Genomic DNA, 12,367 nt, shown 5'->3' on the forward strand with positions numbered 1-12,367 from the left:
ATTAAGAACGTGGACCTGGGGCAGAGTGACGAGCAGGATGTGGGAAGGAAGCTTCTGCCACTGTCAACCTCAGTCACGACCTTTGTCAAGCCCTGATAGTGGCTGGTTCTGCTGAACTTGTCTCCCCAACGCCAATCCTAAGAAGTAGTTTCTCTCTTGCTGTGTGCCTGGTCCCACCCTTCGCAGATGCACGTGCATTGGGAACAGTCCTTTAAATAATCCAGAAGGGCTTTTTTTTTTTTTTCCTTCTCCTCCCCTACCTTTTTGGTTTGGAAAAGTTTTGATCTGCTTTTGTTTTTCCAGATTATGTGTTTTTGTTTTGTTTTGAGATGGGGGTTCATTCGTCAGATCTTCCTCTTATTTGAGTTACCTTGGAGTTCCTCATTTTATTTCATTTTTGATTTCTCATTTTATCAGCCTCAGTTTCCCAAAGTAAAAAGTAAACTGCTTCCTCATAGGCGTACCGTGTTACTTATTAAATATCAGATGGAGAGTTCCTGTCACTTAGTAAACATGTAATAAACGTTGGTTTCGTCCTCCCTGGCTGACTCCGGAGGACATGAGCACGAACTGCCCCACCCTCATGGCAGACCAGTATGAAATTAGGCAAAGGGAAAATTAGGCAAAGAGAAAAGCCTCTGAGAAGTGGGGAGTAGCCTAGGGAATGTGGGAAAATGGAGCAGGGCCTCCCTGGGAGGACACTGTTGGTTAGAGACCAAGGCTAGACGTAGATGTTACCGACTGAAGCTGGGTACAGAGTGCATGTCCCAGAGGACATTAGAGGAGTGAGCAGTTTGCCTGAGGGTAGAGGTGAGAAATGACGGTGAAACTGAGCCCCCTTCAGACAGGCTGCATCAAGGACCCAGCCAACTCAGTGCCAGGCGTGTGTCTTGGGTGAGCACGGAAAAGTCTGGAGACTCAGGGTTCTGGACAGAACCATTAGGCTGCCTGGTGGCCTCTAGTTATTTACAGGAAATGTTGACTTTGGGATCTTGGAAGTGCCCTACTCCTTCTCAGCTAGGACAGGTAGGACCATTGCTGCATCTAGCTTTGACCTGGAGAGGGGCTGGGTCCTCTTCTGTGATTCTGATTTTGCCATAAGAGAAGGGCCATCGTCTTGGCAAGGGTGGGGGGATGACGACGTCTGCTTAGAGGCTAAAGAGAAAGCAAAGATTCTCAATTCCTTTCCAGGAACGGTTGTCATGTATCTCAGAGACAGAGGTGAAACCTGTCCAGTGGTGGGGTGTTTATTTCACCGAGGTCATTTTCAGCTCCACAGCAAGGGGATCATTTTTTTAAAAAGTTAAATTCAATTAATTAACATATACTGTATTATTAGTTTCAGAGGTAGAGTTCTGTGATTCATCAGTAGCAAGGGGGGAATCATTGATGGCTCTGGCCAGTGGAGTGAGGGGCCTTCTAGCTAAGGAGTCTCCCATTCATCTGGTGATAGAGCGGTTTTCTGCCTGGGCTGGAGGCCAAGGACCCCCTCCCCCTCCATGTCGATTCCTCCATGGTGGGTGGGAGAAGTGATAAGGTGTAGTTGTAGCCCAGCTGCAGAGGGTCCTGGTGGGGACTGCTGGGAGCAGTTTTATCGGAAACCACAGAACCCCAAAGCAAGCTGAGAGAGCTGAAGTCAGCTTTATCAAGGAGCGCCAGAGACGCAGAAGGCCCGCCGGAGGAAATGGCTAGAATAGAGGCTGTCAACGGAGCCTGCTCAGCTGCCCTTGACTTCTCTATGAAGCAAAGTGCATGGGAGGGCCGGTTGGGTTCTGAGGGCTCAGAGGGTAGCAGACACAGTCATTGATTCTGTGATTTTTTTTTTTTTCCTGAAGGCAGTTACATAGCTAGATCTGAAAGCAGCTCCAGAGGGTTTCAGAAATGCCTTACACCCAGACTGCAGCATTTGAATAGTGCCCCCCACCCACTTTTTAGTAATCTCTATACTCTACATGGGCTCAAACTGAAGACCATGAGATCAAGATTCACGTGCTCTACTGACTGATCGCCCCAGCCAGGCACCCCAGAATAAGTGACTTTTAAAGATTAATTTCTAGAGAATAACTTTTATCTAGATGGTCACATTTAAAAAATTATCAGCTTCATGGGGCGCCTGGGTGGCTCAGTGGGTTAAAGCCTCTGCCTTCAGCTCCGGTCATGATCCCAGGGTCCTGGGATCGAGCCCCGCATCAGGCTCTCTGCTCAGCAGGGAGTGTGCTCCCCTGCCCTGCGCCCCCGCCTGCCTGTCTGCCTACTTGTGATCTCTGTCCGTCAAAAAAAAAAAAAATTATCAGCTTCAGTAAGAAGGTTTTGCAAAGTCGTTTGCATTTCTGCTTATGGGTGACAACTAAAAAATAGTGGCAATAGGTGTATGTTTAATATTTGGGAAATGAAAGAAAACTATTAAAATAAAGATTTTAATTCTCCATAAGAAAAATAAAACTTGAGGGGCGCCTGGGTGGCTCAGTGGGTTAAGGCCTCTGCTTCCGGCTCAGGTCATGATCTCAGGGTCCTGGGATCGAGCCCCACATCGGGCTCTCTGCACAGCGGGGAGCCTGCTTCCCCCTCTCTCTCTGCCTGCCTCTCTGCCTACTGTGATCTCTCTCTCTGTTACATAAAGAAATTTTTAAAAAAATCTTAAAAAAAAAAAAAAGAAAACTTGAATAAATGGAGAGAGTGTTTCTGTTTCGGAATCAGAAGATTAATGTAGTTAAGATGACATAATATCTGATCTAATTTATGGAGTTAATACAAATTAGATTCTCAATATGATATTTGTATGGAAATTGACAAAACCTTAATAAAATTTCTATAGAGAAAATAACAGGTAAGCACACTAAAGAGTTTTTGGAAAAGGAGTAAGCCAATGATGTGATAAATTATTCCGTTAATATTTAAAATATGGCACAAAGGAGATTTAAGTTATATTAGATTTAAAGCAGAACTATAGATTGATAAAATCCCAATAGAGATTCCAAGAGTTCTAAGTTAGTTACAAGATTAACACAAAATAGTCCAGAATTACAGAATAATAAGAGAGGAATCCTATTTAATAGGATTATTATTGAGAGGCACCTGGATGGCTCAGTCTGTCTGTTAAATGTCTGATTCTTGATTTTGGTTCAGGTCATGATCTTAGGGTTTTGAGATCAAGCCCTGAATGGGGCTCTGTGCTGGGCATGGCACCTGCTTAAGATTTTCTCTCTCCTTCTCCCTCTGTCACTTCCTTCCTCCCTCCCTCTTTAAAAAAAAAAAAATAGGATTATTATTGAGAAAAGTTGATGTAAAGCATTTCTCTCCCTTTCTGACACAATTTGTCATAATAAGCTCTAGATGTTTTAAAGAATTATAGTTTAAGATATCTCTTTTACAAGTGAAACAAAATGGTTTACTTTAGTGTTTCTACTACAGTGGAGGAATTAAGACCTCAAGTATTAAAATTATGAAAGAGAGGAGCACCTGGGTGGCTCAGTTGTTAAGCATCTGCCTTCAGCTTGGGTCATGATCACAGGGTCCTGTGGTCAAGTCCTGCGTCGGGCTCCCTGCTCAGTGGGAAACCTGCTTCTCCCTCTCCCACTCCCCCTGCTTGTGTTAGGGAACACTCTCTGTCTCTCTCTCTCCCTGTCAAATAAATAAATAAAAATTCTTTAAAAAATGATTAAGACTACGAAAGAAAATTGGAAGGGTCTGATCACATAAAAATTTAGCAACAGCAACCTTAATTAAAGTTCTTGGTAAAAAAGGCAAAAATTCAAAAGTATTTGAAATAAGCTGGTAAAAATTTTTAAAAGTATAAAGAGAAGTTCTAAATCTGTAGGTCAGTAACCCTTCTCTGCTACAGACAGTTAAAAAAATAGGAACAAATAGTAAGGAAGTAAGGGAAGTAAGGAAAGGAACTATAAACATCAAGCCAACATTTGGTAATATGTCCGTCTTTTTAATAAATTTATTGTAAATTAAAAGTACAAGTCTATTTTATACCTACTGAACTAGCAAAGGTGATAAAACTCCTTGTTAATGTGCCGGCAGGAAATAGACACACTCGCAGATTGTTGGTGTGTTTCCTGGAGAGCAGTAGATCCACGTGAAACAAGCTGACAAGAAAATTATTGTGTCCTTTGAGGCAATAGTCCCAAAGGAATAAATCCCAGGAGGATATTGTAGAAGATGGGAGGTTATTTGTACAAAGGTAATTGTAGCCATGCTATTTATATAGTGAAAACCAGCCATTCTTAACCACCTGATAATTTGATGGTGGTTGTACAAACTAGAAAATATTAATATCCATCATATTAATAACTATTAAAACCATAAAGCTGAGGACTTCGGCTATAATTGTGGGTAGTGTATGTAAGTCAAAAACTGGAGCGATTTTGTTATGTGGACACTGATAACTGCCCAATTACTTTTGTCTAATGAAAACAATATTACCATCAGGGTTTCTCAATGATCTAAGGACCTTAATGTCATTAAGTCATTTGGGGATGTTGTTGAAAGGGAGATTTTGATTCAGTATAACTAGGGTGGAGCCTGAAACTCTGGATTTCGGACAAGCTCTGTGGCCATGGTGATACTACTGGTTCTCCCACTACACTTTGAACACTGAAGACCTAGGTCTCTGCCATTGGGATGGTAGTCACTAGTTCCTGGTATGGAAGTTTAAATTAATTAAAATAAGGTAAAATGGAAAATTTTGTTCTGAAGTCTTGCTAGCTGTGTTTCAAGTACTTGGTAGCCATATTTGGAGAGCTCAGATTACAGAACAATTCCATGATCATAGAGTGTGCTGTCCTGGACAGTGTGGACCTAGGCTGTCGCTGTCTTAAAGTGCAGGGATTTCTATTTCTTTTTCTGTAGAGTTGTTTTGAAACATGCGACTAAGAGCTTGTCCCATTTCTTTGTAGTCGCAGATCATATAAGTATACATTGGTATATAAGACATAGGAGAAATAAAGCAATGGATAATTTTGTATCATTAAAACATTTGATAAGTAGGGGCGCCTGGGTGGCTCCGTTGGTTAAGCGACTGCCTTCAGCTCAGGTCACAATCCTGGAGTCCCAGGATCGAGTCCCACATTGGGCTCACTGCTCAGTAGGGAGTCTGCTCTCTGACCCTTCCCCCTCTCATGCTGTCTCTCTCTCTCTGTTAAACAAACAAACAAACAAATAAAATCTTTAAAAGGTCTGCCTTGAGCTCAGGTCATGATACCAGGGGTCTGGGATCAAGCCCCGCATTGGGCTTCTTGTTCACTGGGGAGTCTGTTTCTCCTTCTCCCTCTCTCCACCCTCCCCATTCATGCTCTCACTCTCTCAAATAAATAAAATCTTAAAAAACTGATAAATGGAATCTCTTTTCTCATTCACTTTTATTGTTAGTCCATACACGTATTTTTTTTTAAGATTCTATTTTTAAGTAATCTCTGCAGCCAACATGGGACTCAGACTCACAGCCCTGAGATCAAGAGTCATATGCCCTATGGACTGAACCAGCCCAGGTGCCCCAAGTCCATACATGTATTCCCTAATTCTTCTTTGTCCCTCAGTTGGCAGTCATTTCCAATAAATTGATTTTAGTTTCTTTGTCAATTTTTCCCCCTAATAATGCATATTAGAGGAGATACTGTTTAAAGAAGCATTGCAGCAATTTGAAATACAGATGTGTATAATTTGTGGAAAAAATACAGTGCTGGGGAACCTGAGTGGCTCATTCAGTTGAGCGTCTGACTCTTGGTTTTTACTCAGGTTGTGATCTTGGGGTTGTGGGATTGAGCCCCCATGTCCTCCTCCCTGAGTGTGTACACACACACACACACACACACACACACTCTTTCTCTCTCTCTCAAACAAATAAATAAAATCTTTTAAAAATACATCCCCTGTACCCCCACTGTTTCATCAATTTATATTTTTAAAATGTATTCTCTAAGCAGGATTAGTTACCAAAGGATGTGGGCACTGATAGCTGAGAGTTCCCTGGATGATTTGGTTTTCTTTACTTCTGTGTCTTGGAAACACTGACGATTGTTGTTTTCTTCCAGGAATTTGTGCAAATATTCTCACAATGTTCTCTCAGAAGAGAACTTCAAGGTCTTGAAAAACCATGAGCTCTCTGGACTGAACAAAGAGGAATTAGCTGTGCTCCTCCTCCAAAGTGACCCATTTTTTATGCCTGAGGTAAGTTACAATTCCTTAGTTGAAGCAGCAAGGAGGGTATGATCAGTCGTGTTGTGTCATGGTTGTGTTGGAATAGGAACACAAAGGACTCAAAGTTACCACCAGGCTCTGCAGAGAGCAGTCAACAGGTGACTGTTGCTCAGTGACCTAAAGATTCCAGCAATTTCCTTCCTATTTGAAGTGACCTGAAGATACAGGAATAGAACTAGGGGATGCTGTCCATCTAGGTGGCTTCCTGGAAGGAGATGGTCTTTGAATTGAGGTTTTGGAAGATAATAAGGATATATTGGTTGAGGATTATAGGCAAAGCTGTTGCACCAATGAAACCCCAAAATGGAGTGATTCAAATAAAATGTCATTTTATTTCTCTGTCGCTTGACAATATAGATCCAAGTTCATCCAACTATGGCCTAGGGCCAAATTTGGCCTGCCACCTGGTTTTTGAATGAGGTTTTATTGGAACCCAGCCACACTCATTCATCTGCATATTGTCCATACATATTTTCTTAACACAAGAGTAAGCTGAGTAGTTTCACGGTCCTGACTCTCTGTGATCTGGCACAAAGCAGGGATTCCTTCTGGGTCTCAACGTCATTTGTGGTTGTGCATTCGTTCGACTGACATTTAGGAGCTTGCAAATGGTGGGCACTGAATTAAATGTTGGAGGCAGCAGTGGACAAGACCTCTGAGAGTTCACACTTCCTCGCTTTGCCTTGCCTTGTGAGAACATAAAAGCATCCGGCAAACCTGACTTCCTGGTTTATAAGCTTGTAAAATGTAAATGTGCTTATTAAATGTAGAAATGCTGTCATTGGTCCTGCCCTAATCAAGGCCAGGAGCATTCTTACCTACTCATTAGATCCATCCTAGGATCGTTAACCAAAGTGTCATTTGTGAAGTTGCTAATCGTTCTTTTTCTGCCAGAGCCTTGAGTACACTGGTTCTCAAACTTTAGTGAGCCTTGGAATCACCTGGTTTGTTACACCAGAGTGCTGAACCCCACCTCTGGTGGTCCTGACTGTAGACGTGGGGACGGGTCTGGGGATTTGCATTTCCGATAAGTTTCCAGGGACCCCACTTAGAATCCTGCTGGTCTAGAGTCTAAAATCTGAATACTAGGCTTGAGAGCAGTGATAGCTACTTGAATCAAGTTTTCGAAGTTGTCTGTGTACTTAAATTGTTGTTGCTAGAGTCTGAAGGTACTTGCCTTCCAGATAGATCGCAGAGAAACAGGCGGACCCGGTCGGTTCTGTCTGTTGAAACAGTTTATAAATGTTCTGATCTTTGGGATTCTTTTATGTAACGATTCAAACATGGGTAGTGCATTTTATATTTTAGACATTTACATATTTTATTATGTAATCCACTCAATACCTTGGGTTAGGGGGACAGAGCAAATATTTTGCTCCTTCACAGCAAAGGAGACAGAGGCAGGGGGAGTAGGTAGTTCAGGTGACGTCACAGAGCTGGGTCCAGGGCTGGGGCTGTGGACTTTGAAATCCGCTGCTTCTCGTCCTGTGTCGTACGGTCCAGCTTCCACAACAGTACCTCAGTGAGAAATACGTATGCCCTCTTTTCAGTAAGAACTACATGTCTGCAGGGCTATTTACATAGAAATAGAAAAATTACCTTCTTTAGTTGGGTTCTTTTGAGAACCCTGTCACGTTCTGCCTCGCAGAGACAACAGCTGCAAGGAAGACCTGCATGTCCTTTTTTTTTTTTCTAAAGATTTTTATTTTTAAGTAATCTCCACACCCAATGTGGGGCTCGAACTCACAACCCTGAGATCAAGAGTCACATGCTCCACCATCTGAGATAGCCAGGTCTCCCCCTCAATTGCAGAATGACTTGATAACCTTCCTCTTTGGGGTTCCTTTGTAATGTAGGGCTCCTTTTGGAGCCTCCTTGTTTGGTCCTCTCTGCAGCTGGCCATGGCCATCTTACTTTGATTCTTCCAAAGGGTGATTAAATTCATGGCTCGTTTAGCTAGCTGGCAGTCCTCTTCTACCCCAAATTAATTATTGGTTGAATACAACTAATCTTAGGAGTGTGAAAGACCCCATGTATTTTTTTCCTTCAGTGTATCTCTACTTACCGCCAACATTTTTGTTGACTTGGGCTTTCCTTAATGACTGTGGCAGAGGCGGGAAGGGGTTAATGTCCCTGGCTATTGTCTGTTTCTTTCTCTGCAGATATGCAAAAATTACAAGGGAGAGGGTCGAAAAGTGATTTGCGACAAGTATCCACAGTGTGAAAGGCTCCACGTCTGCGAGCACTTTACCCGAGGGAACTGTGGCTACACCAACTGCCTCAGGTCCCATAACCTGATGGACAGAAGGGTGCTGGCCATCATGAGGGAGCACGGGCTCAGCTCCAGCGTGGTCCAGAACATCCAGGACATCTGCAACAGCAAACACAGCCCAAAGAAACACGCCGGGCACAGAGGTAACTGCTTCCCACATTTCCGTTAACAGAGGAAACAGAAACAAACCGAAATCACAAGGGAAGTGTGACTTTGCCTATAATCATTCTACCTCCCCACGTGAGACTGTTGTTGCTTTCAGACCTTGTTTGAGTGTATGCATACTTTTACTGCATTATAATCATAGCATATATGCAATTCTGCAACTTGATTTGCATGCTAAGCATTCTCCACCCCCCAATTTTTAAAATGTTTATCATTTTTCTTTTCTTTTCTTTTTTTTAAGAGATTTTATTTGTTTGTTTGTCAGAGAGAGAGAAAGCACAAGTCGGTGGAGTGGCAGGCAGAGGGAGAAGGAGAAGCAGGCTCCCTGCTGAGCAGGGAACCCAATGCGGGACTCCATCCCAGGATCCTGTGATCGTGACCCAAGTCAAAGGCAGCCACTTAACGGGCTGAGCCACCCAGGGGTCCCTATTGTTTTCCAAAAGCTTCCCCCCCCCCAGCTATTATCATTTTGTCCCAGTAGCGTTTTGTCGCCATTGTTTTGTCACTTTCTCTCAATCTTTGTGCACATGTCAACATTGACACGCACACACATAACATTTTTGTGGGTAGAGCGTTTGAGTATGCTGCTTTCAGGAGCCATCACACCTGTACACCTGTGTATATAAGCACGCACTTCCTTAAAACAGAGCCACTCTCTTCCATAACCACAGTACAATTAATACAGAAAGTCTAGCATTAATGCAAAGCAAACACAATTTAATTCACAGTCCTTAATAGTATTTCTTTAAAAATATATTTATTTTTACCTTTTAAGTTGTGGTAAAAGATAACATAAACTTGACCCCTTTAAGCATTTTTAAGTGTACATCATGGTATTATGTTCACACTGTTGTTGGCCATCGCCACATTGATCCCTGGAACTTTTCCATCTTCCGGAACTGAAACTCTGTACACAGTAAACAATAACCCCATTCCTTCCTGTGCCTGCATCTAGCAACGTGCCATTCTGTTTTCCGTCTCTATGAATTTGACCTCTCCAGAATCTTCATCGAAGGGGAGTTATATAGGATATATACTTTGTGATGGGCTTATTTCATTTCCATAATGTCTTCGAGGTTCATCCAACCCATGTTATAGCATGTCCTTCCTTTTCAAAAAAAGGAATATATATATATAAATTATATATAATTTAAGAATTGCAGTAAAAATATACCTAGCAAAATTTACCATATGAACCATTTTTTTAAGAAAAAGATTTAATTTATTTATTTGATAGAGACAGACACAGCAAGAGAGGGAACACCAGCGGGGGGGCAGGGAGGGGCAGGCTTCCCACTGAGCAGGGCACAGGATGCGGGGCTCAATCCCAGGACCCTGAGCCAAAGGCAGGGTCCTTTAATGACTGAGCCACCCAGGTGCCCCCCATCTGAACCATTTTTTTTAAAGATAAAAATGTTTATTGGACAGCATTATATAAAAATAAAAAATTATAAATTCTATCTTTTTGCTGTAAGTGATATCATACAAGAGTGAATACAACATATGTTTCAAAGAACAGGAAATGTATGAACCATTTTTAAGTGTTCCGCAGCATTAAGTACGCTCACATTGCTTTGCAGCCAATCTCTAAAACTCCCTTCATCTTACAGAACTGAAACTGCATACCTGAGAAACAACACCTCCTTCCTTCTCTGCCCAGCCCCTGGCAACCACCATTCTGCTTTCTGTTTCCATGAATATGACTACTCTAGGGACCAAATAGAAAGAGAAATGTATGTGATTTGTCTTTTTGAGACACTGGCTTATTTTGCTTTGTGTAACACTCCACACTGTATGTATATGCCCCATTTTGTTTGTCCCTTTGTCCCTGGTTGGATACTTGAGTTCCTTCTATCTTTCGCTGTTGTGAGTAATACTGCTGGGAACATGGGCCTACAAATACCTGCTAGAGGCCTTGCTTTCAATTCTCTTGGGTCTGTGCCCGGAAGTGGAGCTGTTAGGTCATGTGGTCATGCTTGGTTTAATTTTTTGAGGAACTGTCATCCCATTTTCACAGCAGCTCCGCCATTTTGTATTCCCACCATCACCGCACAAGGGTTCCATTTTCTCCACCTCTTCATCAGTACGTGTTATTTTCGGTTTTTAGGATAACAGTCATCTTAATGGGTGTGAAGTGATCAGTTCCATTTCGTGATCATTTTCACATTGTTCAGTGATATTAACCCTTGCAATTTTTTGAGCCTTTCTGAAATGGATGTGAAAGAGGTGAATTTTATAAAGCAAATAGAATACATAATTCTTAGATTCTAGGATACGTAATAAATAATTACACCTCCTTATATTTGAGACAGGCTTTATTATGAACCAGGGATTTTTCACCCAAAATATCTCATCATTGTTCCTGACAGCAAAGCTGTGAAGAAAGGAAGGTGTGTTATTAACCTCATTTAGTTGATAAGGAGACCAAGGCTCAGAAATTATTTATTTATTTATAAGATTTTATTTATTTCTTTAGAGCAAGACAGCATGAGTGGGAGGGGCAGAGAGAGAGAGAATCTCAAGCAGATTCCATGCTGAGTGTGGAGACCGATGCGGGGCTTGATCCCAGGACCCTGAGGTCATGACCTGAGCTGAAATCAAGAGTTGGATGTGTACTGACTGTACAACACCCAGGCACCCTGAGTCTCAGAAATTTTAAATGACTTTTATCACAAGCAGTCTTAAATCGTTTTTCACTGTGAATAAATAAGGATATTTCCAAGGTTTCACAGCAGCGCTTCTGTGTTCTGGTCCCCTCTCTGGTGTTTTTTCTCCCACATCGCAATGCCCTCTGAACAGGGGAACCCCTCCAGGGTGTTTTCTGGAATAGTTTCCCAATATAAATACATTGTATGTGAGAGAGATCTTTATTATCCCTCCTGGTTAATTTACTTAATTAACTATTTTGATGGCAGGAGAAGGATGTTTGCTTTCACTCTATTACTGCTGCTCTCTGAGTTTGAAGGAGAAAAGTCCCTCTTCCCCCCACTTCCCCACACACAATATCACGGCTCATATACCACACATAGGTACACACAACACACATACCGCACATATACACACATACCCCACGCTTGTACATGCCACACAGAAACACACATGCATTCACACCATGCACACACACCTCACACCTCACACACCACACACGCACATCTTACTGACAGACACATCTCACACACCAACAATGTATCACACACGTGTATCTCTCTCTTTCCCATATACAATGGCCCTCACACATGTACACCACACATATGTCTTATACACATATACCCCTCACATGTGCACGCACACCCAGCATGATACACACCACACATAAATGTCACACATGCACACACACACACCTACCTCCCCCACACACTTTTCACACAGACTCACAAACACGCATGCTCCCTCATTCCCTCCTCTTCCCAGGGAGAGTGACTCATGCGATTTCTTGAGAGAGGCTAATTCTTTTTGATGTTTCTCAGTTAAGCTTGGGCATTTGGCGATGAGACGGACTCTGGAAAAACTACCAGATTAAATGGAGTCAGACCTTAACACGGTGGATTGATTGATTGATTGGTTGATTGATGAATCTTTAATTTGTTTGGGAACCTTTGTCACAACATGGGCAAAATCTTAATGACTTGGAGAGTCCCCCCTGACTCACACTCGCGTGTGTCTCCCTTCGTCAGAGCAATGAAAGTTGACTTTGAACCAGAGCACAGTAGACAGCCCTACCTAAGA

At 42.3% G+C, this 12,367-nt stretch overlaps 1 protein-coding gene across 1 annotated transcript in view; it reads left to right on the forward strand.

Annotated features, from left to right (window-relative positions):
• The window catches only part of ZC3HAV1 (zinc finger CCCH-type containing, antiviral 1), a 58,516-nt gene that overhangs the window by 14,944 nt on the left and 31,205 nt on the right, over positions 1 to 12,367 (forward strand). Inside the window, exons 2-3 of the mRNA XM_032868237.1 lie at positions 6,039 to 6,174; positions 8,367 to 8,619. Of these exons, the coding sequence (XP_032724128.1) occupies positions 6,039 to 6,174; positions 8,367 to 8,619 (389 nt within the window). The remainder of the gene's footprint in view (positions 1 to 6,038; positions 6,175 to 8,366; positions 8,620 to 12,367) is intronic.

Source organism: Lontra canadensis, unplaced genomic scaffold (assembly GCF_010015895.1).
Source record: "Lontra canadensis isolate GAN:19392208 unplaced genomic scaffold, GSC_riverotter_1.0 scaffold2, whole genome shotgun sequence".
Lineage (NCBI taxonomy): Eukaryota > Metazoa > Chordata > Mammalia > Carnivora > Mustelidae > Lontra > Lontra canadensis.